General features: G+C 32.5%; 2 protein-coding genes across 6 annotated transcripts in view; one reads left to right on the plus strand and one right to left on the minus strand.

The window, feature by feature from the left end:
• Nucleotides 1–2961, plus strand: part of Ets65A (DNA-binding protein D-ETS-3) — a 65046-nt gene extending 62085 nt beyond the window's left edge. For all 4 annotated transcript variants that reach the window (XM_085206311.1, XM_085206312.1, XM_085206309.1 and 1 more), the window contains exon 9: nt 498–2961. In XM_085206311.1, coding sequence (XP_085062437.1) covers nt 498–622 — 125 coding nt within the window. In that variant the 3' untranslated portion in view covers nt 623–2961. The remainder of the gene's footprint in view (nt 1–497) is intronic.
• A 3029-nt stretch (nt 2962–5990) lies between these two features.
• Nucleotides 5991–17357, minus strand: LOC146527087 (succinate dehydrogenase [ubiquinone] flavoprotein subunit, mitochondrial-like). 2 transcript variants are annotated; one of them, XM_085206427.1, is made up of 11 exons: nt 17327–17357; nt 16241–16314; nt 15676–15848; nt 12129–12284; nt 10795–10952; nt 9965–10129; nt 9270–9469; nt 8251–8448; nt 7529–7679; nt 6935–7170; nt 5991–6143 (listed from the first exon to the last, which is right to left on the minus strand). In XM_085206427.1, exons 1-11 carry the CDS (start codon nt 17340–17342, stop codon nt 5991–5993), a joined length of 1680 nt encoding a protein of 559 aa, XP_085062553.1. In that variant the 5' UTR covers nt 17343–17357. The 2 variants fall into 2 exon arrangements, with proteins under 2 accessions (XP_085062553.1, XP_085062552.1); XM_085206426.1 differs by having other exon boundaries at nt 7535–7679; nt 17327–17342.
• Between the last annotated feature and the right edge of the window lie 290 nt (nt 17358–17647).

Raw genomic sequence — 17647 nt, forward strand, 5'->3', positions numbered from 1 at the left:
AAGTGTAATCTGCATCCAATGCTAATGTACACTAGCTGACCAAATATTGACGTTCAGCTCGAGGCGGGATGTCATCGCCATGCCCCGCTTCACGCACTTGACTTAATGGAATAAACATTCATTTTCTCAGTAGCTGTCTGTGGCGGTGGGTGAACCTATTTCTTGGGATTTCAAGTTTTGATATTGTTTTTCAAAATATTTAGCTAGTTCAGACTGTTTTGGAACAAGAGGAAGATTTAGGGTTAATATTAGGTATATATTAATAGTAAGGCGTATCTGAACAACAAAAGCTTGAAAAAAACTAAAATAAAAATATATTCTAGAATTTCTTTCGTGGCAAATTTTTGGCTATGCGATAGAAACCTATTTCTAGAACAGCGAATATTATGTTTTTATGTAATCATATATTTCAAACAAAATGCTTATTGAGGTGTATTGTGTTCCTAAGCATTACCCTTGCAATTAATATTAACTTAGGCTAGCAAACTTTGTTTCAGCGTCAATATTCCCGTCAGCCTCATGGAGTAACTGGGGCGGGGGTGGCGGTAACCTCTACTCCCCCCACTCTATGGCTCCTCCCCATGTGACGTCACACCTGGGCTCCTATCCGCACTACGCATGACCGGCCTACTGAAACCATGAAACCCATGACATTCCGTGGCGATACCAGTCGATGTCAAACTAATTATTTTATTTTTATAGATGTGATGTATGCTGAACTTCGGCAAAACATTGTAAGGCGTATATAAAAAATAGTTAAGGCTGTACGAATATTTTGACGTAGATAAAATTATCCTCTTTGTTATCTTTAAGTCTTCAGATATGATAAAACATGAATTGAGGAGAGAATTCGTAAACCATCGCCTTTAATAGTCATTGTCTCTTATTAATATATTCTCAGGGTATACATACCTGCAGAAAGAAATCTAAACATTGTGTTTCTCAAACTTTAATTTTTGTGATGCGATTATAATTATGTGACTCGGGACTAGTCTTCTATCAAAATGTAAATACTAGATACTCATTAATTAAGTAGAATTGTATTATTTATTTAGAAAGTCAAGTATTAAAAATTTTAATAATTACATAATATTACCGAATATATTATCTAAACTTCTTATGGATTTCCTGAAAAATAATAATAACTCATATATTTTTTATTAAAATGTCTAAAATACAATAGTGCGGATGAAATTATACGACCGACAAAAAGCTATAACAATTGATCAAAAGATAAAAATGTATATGGCTAACCAAATTCTCTGTAATTATATTTTTGAGAGCCAGATATGTAATTTTGTCATATTTTCCCCTAATTTGGAAATTTTGTAAATGCCTACTTTTTTAAATCGAACATTTATCACGGAAAATCTAAATGGGGATAGTTATTTCAGTATTAATATGTATAAATTTTTATATAAGTTGTAGTATAATGATAAATATTATTAATTTCAATGATGTTGAATTTAATTATGAAAGTTTGAAATCTTAATATCTCTAGAAGTAGTAATGAATTGTGCCATGCCATTTATATGCGAGATTTATTCAAATTCGTAAGTTACCCGTAATCTGTACAATTCGGTATTTTTTACGATATCTTGGAAATGTATGAAATATCTAAAACGTGTAAATAATGTGTAAAATATTATTTATTTTATACTTTGCCTAGGTATTCTATACAATACCCAATGCATGTATAGGACAAGGAAGGACAGACGTAAGTTTAGGCAATAAACGCGGATTTAGCGGACTTTCAGTGCATGTTATGTTCGGTTAGTTTTTTTAAGCTTTAAACTAACCTGCACTTAAAAACCGCCAAGTCGGTAGCTGAAATAGAGAAATATAGACCATTATCATTAACAATTTCATGGAACACCAAATACTATATTCAATCCATAGAGGTTTTAGACATTACCTAGATAAAGTATGTAATTGACAATAATATTCACGATATTTCATATATCGCCTGGACGTCCCAGGAATTCTATACATTGTTGAGATATTGTATAGAATACCTGAACTATACAGATTGCCGGTAACATAAATACTCTTTCGGTACATTTAAAACCAATACAAAAAGGCCTGCAAAATCCATGTACTGTTTCAAAATGTTTTTATATAAATAATAATCCTAATATGACTAGACGAAAGAGAGTTATAGAAGATTTTCGAATAAATACGTATTATTTTCAAGCATAGTTTACTTTTATAGAATACCATTTATGTCCTTAGAATAAATAATTTTATGGTATATATTTTGACTCCAAATTCTTTAGATTCATTGCATAAAACAAACTTAAGTTAGTGGTTAGTAGTTCGGTGGGTGTGGTGGTTGTTTAATTTATATATAAGTAAACAAGTAATGGAAAAACTTCGAAAATTTTCTAAAAATCTCTTAGAACATGTACACATTGTGTCAACAAGTTTTGAATCCAAACATATTGTATATAAAGTAGATAATATATAAAAAGTGCAATCGTATTATTATGCATAAATTGTAGAAAATATAATAATAATTAATTTAATAAAATATCTGCTGTATATTAGGTTTCTTTCTTTAATTTACAAAAATGTATTAATATAACTTAAATTGTATGAATAATTTGAGAATTAATTAATCTTAGGCTATGTTTTTGTTTGAGAATTATTTCACAGGAATAATGTAATTTCCTGGGTATATTTTAATTAGAAGATAAAAACTGTAGGTAAAGTCTCTAAATACTAGTTAAAAATATATGAATGAATAACCTTTAGTTACCTTATTGTGATTTTATTTTATAAAACATGTTCCCAGTCACTATTATTTTAAAATGATTTATTTACAAGATTATTTATTATTTATTGAAGAATCATTATTTTTAATTTATTGCATGTGTCGAAATGACTCCATTTAGACGTAGTACCATTATATAGATGTTATTGTACTTGGGAATGAATAAAACAAATGAAAAATCGTCTTTAATTTATTTTTTTAATAGACTGAATGGTCATGTATTTTATTCATATATACCTATTTATTATAATATTATTGAAATAACAGCTCTCATAATATACCTAATTAATAATATTTCTCCCTGAGATCGTGGAGCGTGTGACTGTAAGCACAGCAGGTTGTGGGGTTCGATTCCCACTCGAGGAAATGATGGAATATTTAATATTTTCATTTCTTCGATCTAGTGTCGAGTCAAAGCGCGGCGATCAGTTCCGCCCCTCATCATGCTTCCAGAATTATGCAGAAAGTGGGAAACGGAAGTTTCTTAATGAAAACGGAGTGTAGTAACACTTGGTTCCCAGTTCACTCTGCCTAGCCTACTATGTGCGGGATAAAGAGTAAAGCTAAAAAAAATCTCTGAAAGTATTTAATATTACAAATTACAGATTGAAATGACAATAGATAATTTTTGTTACCTATGTAGTGTGGAGTGTTTCCAGTTGTATATACTACGTCATCTAGTTTTAATGACATTATTATTAAAGTTATTAGTGTAATCTGTTAAATAAATTATCATGGTAGAGTACATATCTCAGTGAGTTCTCCGTCTGTTCAACTGTCAAGACTATTTATGTCAGGATAGCAAGGAGATATCACGTTAAAATTAATATCAAATATCCAGGATCTACCACCACGAGCTCTGGAGACAAAGGAGGAGAAATTAAGCTTCTCAAATAACACAATCAAAAGATAGGAGCATTTCTGCATCGCTTTTGCTGTACATTTTCTGTGAAATTCGCTACTTTATCAATACTTATAGCGTAGGCACTTCCCATGGACCTTGTAAAATCTGGCACTATAGAATACAAAATATAACAAATAAATAGAAACTTAAATTTGTCAGGTTTACTACAATAGGGTCCTTTTGGCCTATAATTATGAAATTATATTTATATTGCCGATAAAAACTATTATTGTAGTATCAGCTTCACGCTGTATTCCGCACACAGCAGGGTAGGCAGAGGGAACCTAGTGTTAAGATACTCCATTCTCCACTTTTCGCCGAATTCTGGAGGTATTGCGTGGTGAATGGCGAAACTCAACGCCGCTCTTTGCCTCGAGGTAAGGCAGGCAAGGCTGGTGTCGACACCAGAACAAGGAATGAAAATATAAATGTAAATAAATATTTCGTTCCTCAGGTGGGGATCGACCCCACAACCGTCGTGTTACAGCCATATCCCTATGTCGCTGCGCCATGAAGGCAGTCGATTATTGAAGTAAGCTTAAGTTTATCAATTTTATAAACTGTACCTACTTCCTATTGACCTATAATCCTGAAATTGTTACGGAACCCTAAGAGGACGAGTTCGAGTTGCATTTGACCTCTTTTTGTTTTATATGATATAGATACTTATCAATTTACATAAAATTGTGATAGAGTTCTAGTACTCTACTACTCGACTTAAAATGCATTTATTGAAATTTCTTATAATAAAATGGTTTTTGAAACATCTCTATCGCGGCATAAGAGACAAATGAACGTATCTACATTTTCTAAATTTTACAAGAGAGCAAAAATACAGTGAATTATCACCACCTCTTTTATTATTTTATATTATTCTATTTGCCGACTTATTAATAGAGGTAGTATAAAAGTTTGAGGTAAAGGTGATTGCGGCAGGATTCTTGTAAGCAGTAACCTATTCTATTAATTATGTATTATCATTTCTGAGTATCATTTTTTGAGTTTCATTAAAAAACACATCCCTGCAGATTTAAGCGATGGGATCTCAGACCAATAGTGCCTTAGATTTCCTTTCATACGATACTAGTAGTGCTATCTATCAGAAGTTTGTTGAAAAAAATCGTATAAGTAAATTTAATTTACTTAAACATATAAATAAAATTTTAAAAAAAGATGATAGAAAGAGATAGATAAGAAGGTAGGAAAAGTATTAAATTCAACAAAAAATATAGTTTAATTATAACTACTACTTATAAGTATACTACTTATAAATACTAGCTTATCATCCCTCTTTAATATATTGCATCTCATGGAACTATGTAGTATCCAAATATACCATTTTGAAAAATTTACGATAAAGTTATCTTTTGTCTCACTAGGTGTCACTATAAATAAATATTTAAATTAAAAAAAATATAAGTTCTACTGAAATATTTTTTTGCCAAGTGTATATATAATTCTTATATATTGATTATGTAATAATTGTAAGTAGATCACTACCTATGTTTTATTTTATTTTAAAATTCAATTAAATTTTCTTAACATTTTTATCGAAGAAAGATAGCAACTTAGTTCAGTCATTTTGATTTCATCTGCAAAAAAGTTCTTCGTGAATTAAATTTATGATTTACTCTTGTAATTATGCTTTGTTAATTATATCGATGTTTATTTTTTTATTAACAATACTAAGATAAGACTAACTGGCGCCATCTGTTGTTTAAAATAATGTAGAGTTTACCATAACTTTAACCTTTAACTTTACCTTAAATTAATATAACTAACGATAGATGGCAGTAAATAAAATGCCAAAAATATACTTCTTTCGTTCCGCCACATGCTGTGCACGGCGGGGCAATTTTTTGCGAAATTTTCCGATTCGATTCTTCTGATCCTTCTCACTGGGTTAAATTAGTCAAAGTTCAATCTGTGTGCGTGAATTTCAAAACGTTCCACATCTTAACTTTATGGGACACATTCAGAAGACTCTGTATGAACATTATTTTTCATTATTAAATAAATATAGTTTTATAGTAAAAACAATTTTAAATTTGTCCAAATATTCATCAAATGAAGAATTACTTTTCTTTAAATACAAAAAGAATATTGTTTTCATTGTTTGTAATTTAAATTATATTATTGACTAATCTATAGTAAAAAAAAAACATTTTCATAGAAAAAGAAATGAATAAAAAACATATCATTAGTAAAGTTTAATTATAATAAACAATACAATATAAATAAAAATTACCATAATTATTTAATTACTTCTAAACATCTAAATAACAGTAAAGTACATAATATATAACACATATATCAGTATACTCTTGGAACTGGTGGAATGGTCTCCACTTCATCATCCAATGTCTTGTCAATGACTGGACGGTACGTAATGGTAACCTTGCCAGTTTTAAAGTCTAATGTCGATAGGCTGTGTTTCCTCCAATGTTCCTCTATCGGTTTGGCAGTCTGAAATAAAAAAAAGGATAAGTTTTTAAGTGCTGGTGTTATTATTTTGCACACGCATATACATTAATAGTTTGCAAAGAACAATAAATGTATAGATACATTATATATTTACTTTTATTTGCATAGTACGAGATTGGGTGTTACTCTGTGATGAGATAGAAAATGGAAAATTGATTTTTATTAACATTGAACATTTCGCAGGCTTCTGACTTTTAAGTTGTTTTTTGTTATAAGCCTTTTCTATTGATTCATTATTTATTGAGATTGCACAGATGCAATCTATATCCGACATTCAACACGCAATGCGTTGACAATCAAGTGAAAATGGGGGAAAGATAGTGTCTCAACCGTAGGATCCCAGGTTCCTTCTGCGTACCCTGCTATGTGCGGTAAATAAACTGAACTGCGTAAAACTAAAAAAATATTTAGTTAGGTTTTTGAAATATTTATTTTGTTTATTAGCTTCACGCTGTATTCCGCACACAGCAGGGTAGGCAGAGGGAACCTAGTAACACTAGGACAGACACTTCGTTTCCCACTTTCTGCCGAATTCTGGAGGCATTGCGTGTTGAGTGGCAGAACTCAACGCCGCGCTTTGCCTCTACACCAGAGTGAAGAAATGGAAATATAAACGTAAATAAATATTTCACTTCCTCGAGTGGGGATCGAACCCACAACCGTCACGTTACAGTCACACCCTTGTGCCGCTGCGCCACGACGGTCTCTTGTTCTTGTTTGTTGATATATTCATACTTATCCATAAGTAACACAAGAAAAATACCAATACCCACCTGTCCTTTTGTAGGTTTACTATAGTCCATTTCATCCATTCTTTTGGGGAAATCATCTCTAAAATGTGCTCCACGACTTTCTTTCCTGTTGAGGGCACAGGCCACAACCTGAACAGCTGTCTGGAGCATGTTTTGAAGTTCCAGAGCTTCTATTAAATCTGAATTCCAGTTGAGCCGCGTATCCGTAATACAAATGTCATCGAAGGCTTTATACCATTTTTGAATTTCATTATTGGCTGAAATATGAAAAAAGAACATCATGGTATTTTTGTTTCAGTTGCACGTTATATCCCGCATATAGCAGGATAGACAGACGGACCATATGTAGAGTTAAGACACTCCGTTCCCCACTTGGTGCCAGAACGAAAAAATGAAAAAAAATAATTCATTCCTCCTAGTGGGGATACTAATAATTGTCGCATTCATAAAATTCAAAAATTTATTTGAGTTATACCTACCATATTATTAAAATATTTCAAACCTATATATAATACCTAAAGAAATTAATCTCTCCAGTCCATAAACCTCAACAGTTTAGACGTAGGATGTTTTTTTCCATTTCACGATGTTAAATATTTAAATAACTACATATACATATACCTTCACTCAACAGTTTTTCATCTCTGAACACCCCACATTTGTTTTGCATTGTGTTACGCATGGACGCGCGCAACTCGTGCACCGCCGTCGAGCCATGAGAGTTCCGTACTTTCTCATAGTTATCTAATATTACATCGCAGGTGCTCTGAAATTTTATATTGCATTGATAATTACATTATTATAGGAGGCCATCGTGGCGCAGCGGCACAAGGGTGTGACTGTAACGCGACGTTTGTGGGTTCGATCCCCACTCGAGGAAGTGAAATATTTATTTACGTTTATATTTCCATTTCTTCGCTCTGTTGTCGAGGCAAAGCGCGGCGTTGAGTTCTGCCAGTCAACACGCAATGCCTCCAGAATTCGGCAGAAAGTGGGGAACGGAGTGTCTTAACAGTAGGTTCCCCCTGCCTACCCTGTTGTGTGCGGGATACAGCGTGAAGCTGATAATTACATATGTTTTGTATTATTAATGAGTGAGTAGGTATTATTCTGTGTGCGGAATACAGCGTAAAGCTGATATAATTTTAATTTAAGATATGTCAGAGTTTGTATTTATAACATATGTAGCCTAATGTCGATCATGCGCTCGAAGAGCTTCATGGTACGACTCCTAAGCTTAATGCACCAATAACTACCCCAAAATCTATGCAACAATATTACATTAATACAGAAATATAAACTAAATAAACAACAAAATTCGTAGAGTAGGTACATACAGTTTTTAACGTAGGTTGCGTGGCACAAGGTTTGGAAATTTTCGGAATGTTCAATCCAATTGCTTTTCCAAAAACCACCACGTCCAATATAGAATTGGCTCCAAGTCTATTGGCGCCATGACAGTTGCTCACTGCCTCTCCGGCTGAGTGTAGACCGGGTACAACCGTGTCACCACATCCAGTTTTGTACACCAAAGCCTGAAATATAAACTGAAATCTTGTAACGGCGACAAATTATTACTGACCGTCGTGGCCTAGGTGCACAAAGTTGTGACTGCAACGCGACGGTTATAGGTTCGATGCCCACTCGAGGAAATGGTATATTTGATATTTTCATTGCTTCGTAAAGCGCGGCGGAACTGAATTCCGCCACTCAAAACGCGAAAGGCGGCTACAGAATTCGGCGGAAAATGAGGAACAGAGTGTCCTAACATTGGGTTCCCTCTGCCTACTATGCTGTGTGCGAGATACAGTGTAACACAAAAAAATATGACTTAATTAACAAGAAATAGATCGCTCTTTAATAATATAAATAATAATATGATATATATAAATAATAATAGGTTGAGTTAGAAAACCTTATGTTAAAATTCTTTTTTCGCTTCACACTTTACATTTACGACTAGTAGGGAAAGTAGAGGTAGCAGTGTAAAAACTAGTTTTGATGCAGAATTAATTTTGAAGCAACCCCATTTGGAATTACAATTGAACTTACAACCATCAAGTGCAGAATTAATCACCTGGCAACGACGATAGCGTCAAAAGATTTTTGTGGGTAGAACATATACTTACACATATATTAACAGAATATAATGTTATACTTAATAAGTTAATCAGAAAAAAGTAATTCAGAGAGACTTTGAAATGAATGAATGGAAAATAATTTGAAATTTTCATTTTTTTTTATTCTGTCAGCAAGGTGGCGGAAGTAAATGAATATAATATTAAATAAAAATACTAAATATTATAAACAGATTATTAATATAAATAGATATTATTATATACTTAAAATAATATACCTCGCCTTTATAATTAATTGGTATTCCACCCATCGTATAGTGTACAGTAGGCACGATAGGCACTGGTTGTGTGTATACGTCGGCACCAGTAAACGTCCACGCTGTTTCAGATATACCGGGGAGCCTCTCTCGAATCACTTCTGCCGGGAGATGGTGAAGCTGCAGATGAACGTGATCTTTTTTGGGACCAACTCCACGTCCTGAAATTATTTTGCATACACATTTAAAGAGATAATTATAAATTAACAGAATAGCCTAAAGGAGCTGACCGAAAGCAGTGATATTTTTTGGTGTATAGCTTTTAATATTAATATTATAATACCATATAAAGAAAAAATAAATTTAAATTAAAATGTTTTTTTTTTTAATATAACAACTATCCTATTTCAAATTTCCCAATTGCGTAATAATGATAACGATGAATGAATGATAATAACAGGCATTATGCATTCAAAAATATTATGTATGGATATTGGTGTTAAAGCTTTGTTTACCTTCACCCAAGTAGAATAGAGCCTAATAACGAGTACATATTAAATTTAAATATTATTGGGAAGGAGGAATTTGGCAAAGAAATTCTGCAATATGCACTTTTAATCTTATTTTACAAATAATATTATTATATTGCCAGTACGGTATATATATCTTTCTAAAATTCAATTATAAAAATATAATAATTATAATATAATATGCACCTTGTCGTATTTCCGTAGCTATAGATCTCGAGACAACATCACGGCTAGCCAAATCCTTGGCCTTTGGTGCATACCGTTCCATGAAACGTTCACCTTCGCTATTAACTATATAACCGCCTTCACCCCGACAACCTTCAGTCATAAGGCAACCAGATCCATACATACCTGGACCAAATATACCATCGATACAATCACTAATTACTTATTTATTCCAAGTCAGATATGATAAATAATCAGTCAAATAAGAGTGCGACTCACCGAGGGTGGGCATTATAAGTCCCGCATATAGCAAGGCAGGCAGAGGGAACCTGAGAACCTAGACACTTAAGACACTTTGTTCTCCACTTTTAGCCGTATTTTCGAGACATTGCTAGATCAGTGGCGAAACTCAACGTCGCGCTTTGCCGTTACCGGAGTGAAGAAAAGAAAAAAATAACTATTTAATTTCCTCTTATGGGAATCAAGAGCACAACCGGTCGTGTTAAATGTCGTATACAAAGAACGTACAAACATAAAAGAAAACAAACTTGAGAAGTATGCAATAGTTATGTATGAAATGAACTATAAAATATAAGTTACTATAATAGTAAACTATAATTTCCCACCTATAAATTACACACATATATATATATTTTACTTTATTTGTTATTATCAGTTATCATATAGGTAGGTAGCTTTAGCATGAAACAACGGGAAGTACCTGTATATCATAAAATTGTCTACGGGGCGAATTTTCGGAAACGAAGGATTATACACAGGGTTTTTTGGGTTCGGTAAAGCTCAAACTCATTTCTTTTAACGTTAAAAAACTTTAAAAAAGAAAAACATACCAGTTGGATGAAACTGTATGAACTCAAGGTCCTGTAATGGAATGCCGGCACGTGCTGCCATAGCGCAGCCATCACCAGTGCAAGTGTGGGCTGCGGTGCAAGAAAAATACATTCGTGGATAACCGCCTGTTGCAATTATAGTGTTCTTAGCCTGAAAACTGTTTAGGAATGTTTCAATATCAATATAACTACTATTTAATAGCACAATATAATTTTATATAAATTTGCCCAGAAAAACATTACATTTGACGGGGCCCTACTATATAACAAATTACCCCACGACATAAGAAATGCTAGCTCGCATAATGTATTTAAATCTAAATTATGTAAACATATTCATACAAATTATTCGGAATATTTATAAAATTTGTTATATATAATTTCTATCATAATGGCTTGCTGGTATTAACTTTTTATACTTTAAATACTTATTAAATCTAAATTATCTTAATATATCTTCATAAACTATCTTAAATACAAACATAAAATGTTACTATAAAAATATTATAAAATCACTCATTGTAACTACAACTTTATACTAAAAGAACATTTCTACCCTCTAGTAATTAATATTATATAAATTTCTACCTTATTGTACTAAGTTAAATGAAGTAAGAAGAAGCAAGAATGAAGAATATTTTGCAAGTATTAAGACTGACTTTTTAAATTTGTAAACATTAATTATACAAATCTCATGTAAGTGACTGTAAAGTCTTTTTTGAGAAATAAATATCTTTAAACCTATATAATAAATATTGCAAGCCGAGTAAATGAATGTGTTTAAGGTTTTATAATTTCTGTTTACAGGCCATATAGTATCGATATAATACTAAAAAGTATTTTTGTTAATAGGACATTGTTCTCCGGATGTTGATATACAAGTATTTATTTATATAGTAGCCAATTAGCAAGATGACAGTCGTATTTCCCTCTAAAAGGAATTATTTTTTATTGTACATATAGTAAAGTTAATATTTCTATTAGGGTTTTTGTTTTTAAGGTTAACAACAAACCCTACCCTACGCATACACTCTATACCTCTACAGTAGCTACTAAACGTTTATTTATTTATTTATTTATACGGATCTCCAACTGTCGTACATATTGGTTTACATTACATACATTCTTAGGATATACTTATACTATTATGTACAACTGATTATAGGAGAACACATCATTCATCATCAATAATAACAATGATTAATTTACACTATAGAAAAAATAATAATAATTAAATAACAAAAATATAAAATTACTTAAAATTACATAATATGTAGTTCACAATCAATTACAATTAATACTATTAGTTTGTACAAATAAGTATAAAAAATTACGTGTGAAGACTGCTATCCTCCATGTTTAAAGCGAGACAACCTAAGATTTCATTATCTTGAACAAGTAGATCCAGAACAAAATATTCGGCGAAAAGGTCAATATTCTTAAACTTTGTACTGTATCCATAAAGTGTATGAAGGAGAGCGTGCCCCGTTCTGGAAATAAAATAATATTTCATTATATCGTATTGTAAGTTTATTATGAGCATTTATGATATTGAATAGGGAGCGCTTAACACTTAACGGCAAGCGACAGTGGCGGACTAAGGCTAAAACGGGCCCTAGGCAACATTATAATTCCGGGCCCTAAAGTCATGACACATACTTTGCGTTTGGTATTTCGGTTTTAAATAATATAATATGTTCTATTTTGTTATCGGAATCTAAGAAAAAAGAAAAAAATAATATACATTTACATTTTTCTCTTAAATAGTAATAAGAATTAAGTAGATCTAAAATTAAAAACCTAATTTTCGGGCCCCGATAATAACGGACCCTAGGCAGTTGCCTATGTTGCTTAGGCCTTAGTCCGCCCCTGGCAACCGATGGGTGTTCAAATTACTTACATTCCCTCGCCTTTGTAGCAAGACTAAGCGGGGTGTTTAGTTCCGCCATCGCCACGCAACTTCTACTAAACATCTGATTTTCACTTTTCATTCTCAAAAGATATGCCAGAAGGAGAAAGAGATTACCTATTTTCTCTAATAAACCTAAACAACGTACTACTTCAGCGCCGTTACGTACGACCCGATTTCGTTAATAAGGTGTATACGATGTTGTCGTTTTGTTTGGTTAATGGTTGTGTGCGTCATTCTTAACAAATAGCGTTTTATTTTACAACAATATTTTTTTAATTTATTTTTGTTGAAAAAATCACTATTTCATTTTTTGTAAAATCACTTTCGTTTTAATTGTATTAGGTTTTTATAGAGTAGTAAAACTGTGCTTTCGTTTATGAAGACAGAAGACAAAAACATTCTGTATACCGTAGTGGTGTGTGGAAAAAAGCGGTAATTTTGGTCCAATTGAGGTGATTGAATGGATATAATAATTTTAATTTGTAAGTAATAATATATTTTAAAACACTTTTTCCACCTTCATTTCACACACAAAGCGATACTGCCAGCCCAGTACTCACAAAACAAAGGCAAAGTTGAATGAGCTCTCTCTATCGGATAAATTCTGCTACTAGTGGAATAAATATAATAGCGCCATCTATGGATTAAAACTAAAAAAACCTCTAGATGGTGCTTAAAAATACTTTTATTTTTATAAAAAAATCTCTTATATAAAATCTCTTTATAAAAAAAACAATAATTAATGGTTCTTTGAACAAAATATATATAATACTGTCATTGTTACCTGTATACAAATAAATTAAATAAAAAAAAGTATGCAAAGCTCTCTCTATCGGACAAACGCTGTACCTGATACAATGTACACCATTACCGCCATCTAGATTTTAATATAGTTCAAAATTCGTTTTTACTAGATGGCATTTACAAATAAAAACTATAACAACATAACAAAATATATTTTTTAATTTCAGGTCTTTGTGCAAGCTCTTTTGTTGTTTAAAATTAAGGACTAAATTAAGGACGTATTTAATTGTTAAGCCCTGTTGTAAAATCCGTTTTAATCCGTTAAAATCTCAGGTAAAATTTAAACATTATTATTATTTTTATGTAATATTTATAAATATTACATAAAAAAAAGTAAAAAAAAAATTTTAAGTTAAACGGTTTTATATTGCAGTTAAATGTACTAAAAGATAAAAAATAATTTCATGGAAATTATGATTACTAAAATAAAATCGTGGGGACACTTTCTACTTACCACTAGGTGGGTGAAGTCTCATGCCATGTCTTTCGATTGTAGATATTGGACGTGCCCCACGATTTTATTTTAGTAATCATAATTTCCATGAAATTATTTTTTATCTTTTAGTACATTTATCTGCAATATAAAACCGTTTAACTTAATTTTTTTTTTTACTTTTTTATTTTTAAGTTTTTAGTTTTTATTTCTCCTACTATTCAATTCGTTGAGTGCCTCATTATTGCAAGGTTAATGGAGAATGTTACGATCGACCCCCCAGAGGTCCAATAGAGGAGCAAGGCTATGTACAACAAGATGTGCCTGAATCTTGAGGGGAAAACGCTAACGACATATCATTTTTATCCACCTAGTGCCATACAGTTCTCGGCGCGCTTTTACCTTTTACCTTGGGTGGTGTACCCCTAGCGACGTCTCATTTTTAGGCACCCTATAGCCACACAGTCCTCGACAGGATACCAGATCTTGACTTAGGTGGGAGATTCATATTGTAATTGTGTATAGTATACTGTATTATACTTACCAAGCCCTTTATTTTGATACCCATATTGATGGGATTGAAAACTACATTATCCGCCATTTTGTAGCAGTGGCCATCTTTGATTTTGATTTTGTATAGTGCCCTGAATTCTACTTGACAAGCCCTTTCATTTGATACCCGTATTGATAGGATTGAAAAAAACTAACTTGTCCGCCATCTTGTAGTGTTGGCCATCTTGGATTTTGATTTTGTATAGTCCACTGAATTCTAATTGACAAGCCCTTTCATTTGATACCCATATTGATGGGATTGAAAAAAACTAAGTTGTCCGCCATCTTGTAGCGGCGGCCATCTTGGATTCACAATAATATTGAATATGGATAATTGTATTGTCACCAGAATCAAAGGCGTATACCAAATTTCAGATCAATCGGTTAACGGGAAGAGGGTTAAATTTCAATTACTAAATTTGACCCAAACAAACATACAAATAAATAAACAAACGGGGTGAGCTAAATAAAACCGTTTAAAAAGACTCATTGTACTACTAACTGTAATTGTAATCATTTTACTCAAAGGAAAGTGCAAGTAAGCGAGGTAGTCAGTGAGCGGAGCGCCAAGCATGCCTCTCTCTGCATACCTCTTTCGCCTCGGCCACTGTCATCAACCTCTTCATACGTGCCCTTGGGGTCCTCATGCTTTTTACGCGTTATCCTCCAGTATCTTTGATACCGTGTTTTCGAATGTCAAACGGGGTCTCTCCCTACCTCTCTTACCGCTCACATTATTTATTATACTTAGTTATCATTAAAAAATAACTTTTTTATAGTTTTTTAAATATTGTATTTTTTCTGTTACACTCTTACTCTTCAGTTCGCGAGGCTTAAGCTGAGACTTGCATTTGTGTTAGTGTCTCTATAAGTAGAGCAAGAATAAAAGGAAGGAGGAAATTTCTCTCTGATGTGAACTCTCCTCCGATGTGATCTTTCAGTTAATATGAATCGTTCCCTTATTATCAAGTATACGTATTCTTGTACGGTGATAGTGCTAATTATATATTTTACTTTTAGTAAATCAAAACCAACAATAAAATATTAAGAAATAAATATGTGACGTTATTATAAGTACAAGAGGTCGGTTAAGGCCAAGAAGAAGATGTGCCGCTCTTGACAGCCGACTCCACAACTACACTATATTATTTATTTGATACTCTATATAACAAAAACTTACCGATCAGCAACAGCGCACGTGCGTTTCGCAATCTCTTTGCCATTTTTAATGGTGCCACCACCGAAAGATCTCTGGTAGATTTTTCCGTCTTTGGTTCTTGAAAATGGCATACCCATGTTTTCTAATTCGAAAACGCAGTTGGGTGCGTTGCGTGTCAAATATTGGATAGAATCCTAGGAAACATAATCATTTTTTATACAGCATGTCCTCATTTGGCAGAGAAAATTTAATATTAAGATTAATAATAATAAATATAATTATTCTACTGCTTCTCTTTCCGCTCCTGCTCCGAGTAATAATAATAAATATAATTATTCTACTGAGTAGTTACATTTTCAAAAATATATTTCTCTCTCTCTCTCTCTTTACAAATAAAAAGCAGCATTTATATATAATGTTGAGGCACCTTGAGACAACGTGGACGTCGTTGTAAAAGCCACGGACGAGGGTTTAATCATCGTACATATAATAAAAATGAGTATTTGTTAATCCACTGTTCTCCGCTAACGTAAGGTACGTTAGCGGAGAAAATAGAGTAAGTTGACTAAAACATAAATGAGCTTACCTGATCACCAAGCCAGTCAGATCCTTTGACGGTGTCATAGAAATGCCAGCGCCAGTCATCTTCATGCATGCTACCTATTAATAAGGGTATTATTGAATAAAAAAATAAATATATATATTTAATTTAACTGACAACAGATATCATATGCATTAAGCTAACGAATAAAATTTAAGCTTATTATTTTTTTCAATATATAGAACACAGCCCAAACCCAGGAGCACAACATTATAATAATATTAGCGGATGCGCGCAGCTTCGCTTGCCTATTTAAGGGTGAATTCTAATAACCCATGAAACATGTGTTCAATGAAATATTTTTAAGTCTAAATTTCAAATTTTATAAAAATCCGTGGCGTTTTAAAGATTTTTCCATACAAACTTTCAACCCCTTATTTGCACCCTTAGGGGGAGAATTCTAGAAAACGATGAAACACGTGTTCAATTAAATACTTTTAAAAATCTAAATTTCAAATTTTATAAAAAAGGGTGCCGATTTAAATTTTTTTCCATGCAAACTTTCAACCCCTATCTCACCCCTTTAGGGTTAAAATTTTTCAAAATCCCTTCTTAGTGGATGTCCAGATTACGAAAGTAAACTTTTGTCCCAATTTAACGTTTCTACGCACAGCGGTTAAGGCTGTGCGTGCGTCTTACCTCAGTCAGTGAGGACAAGTCCTTTTATATATGGACCGTTTATTTTGAAAGTGGTGTAAGTCCATTTTTGAGAAAAATGAGCTATCACGTAATTCATGCTTAATTTAATGTAATTTTTTTATATATAACTAGTCCGTGTCTAATTTCTCGAAAAAAAAACCCCTGTTTTGAACAACTTAAAATCGGACGGTAAATGAAATTGCATAATCATCGACATTAACGACGACACGACACTAATCTGTAATTTTCTCGAAACAAAAGAAAATGGACTTACACCACTCTCAAAATAAACGGTCCATATATAGATAACAATTATTATTTCCATTCGATCACGCAGGCAAAACGATAGATAGCAGCTAGTATTTTATAACAAAGTCTATTATTTTTTCACATATTGTAATTTACTTTTACTATTATGAAAGATATCCTCACCTATGGAAGCGTTCATACCGCCCTGGGCAGCAATCGTGTGAGAACGCGTTGGAAATAATTTACTGACAAGGGCAACGGAAAATTTAGCTTCTGCCAGACCGACTGCCGCTCTCAACCCAGCCCCTCCAGCCCCAATAACTAAGCAATCGTGTTGATGTTGGTGAATCGTATATGATGTCCAACGTTTCCATTCTAAACAAAAATTAACTAGGTATTTACATGATATAATAATAAAATAAAATATTTACATATAAAGTTAATAATTTTTATTTTTGGGCAATTTAAAAATAAAAATTATAGTTGCTTGGAAATTCATGTATT

The sequence above is a fragment of the Heliconius melpomene genome, chromosome 21 (assembly GCF_056956725.1).
Source record: "Heliconius melpomene rosina isolate 202511_hmr_F chromosome 21, ASM5695672v1, whole genome shotgun sequence".
Taxonomy (NCBI): Eukaryota; Metazoa; Arthropoda; class Insecta; order Lepidoptera; family Nymphalidae; genus Heliconius; species Heliconius melpomene.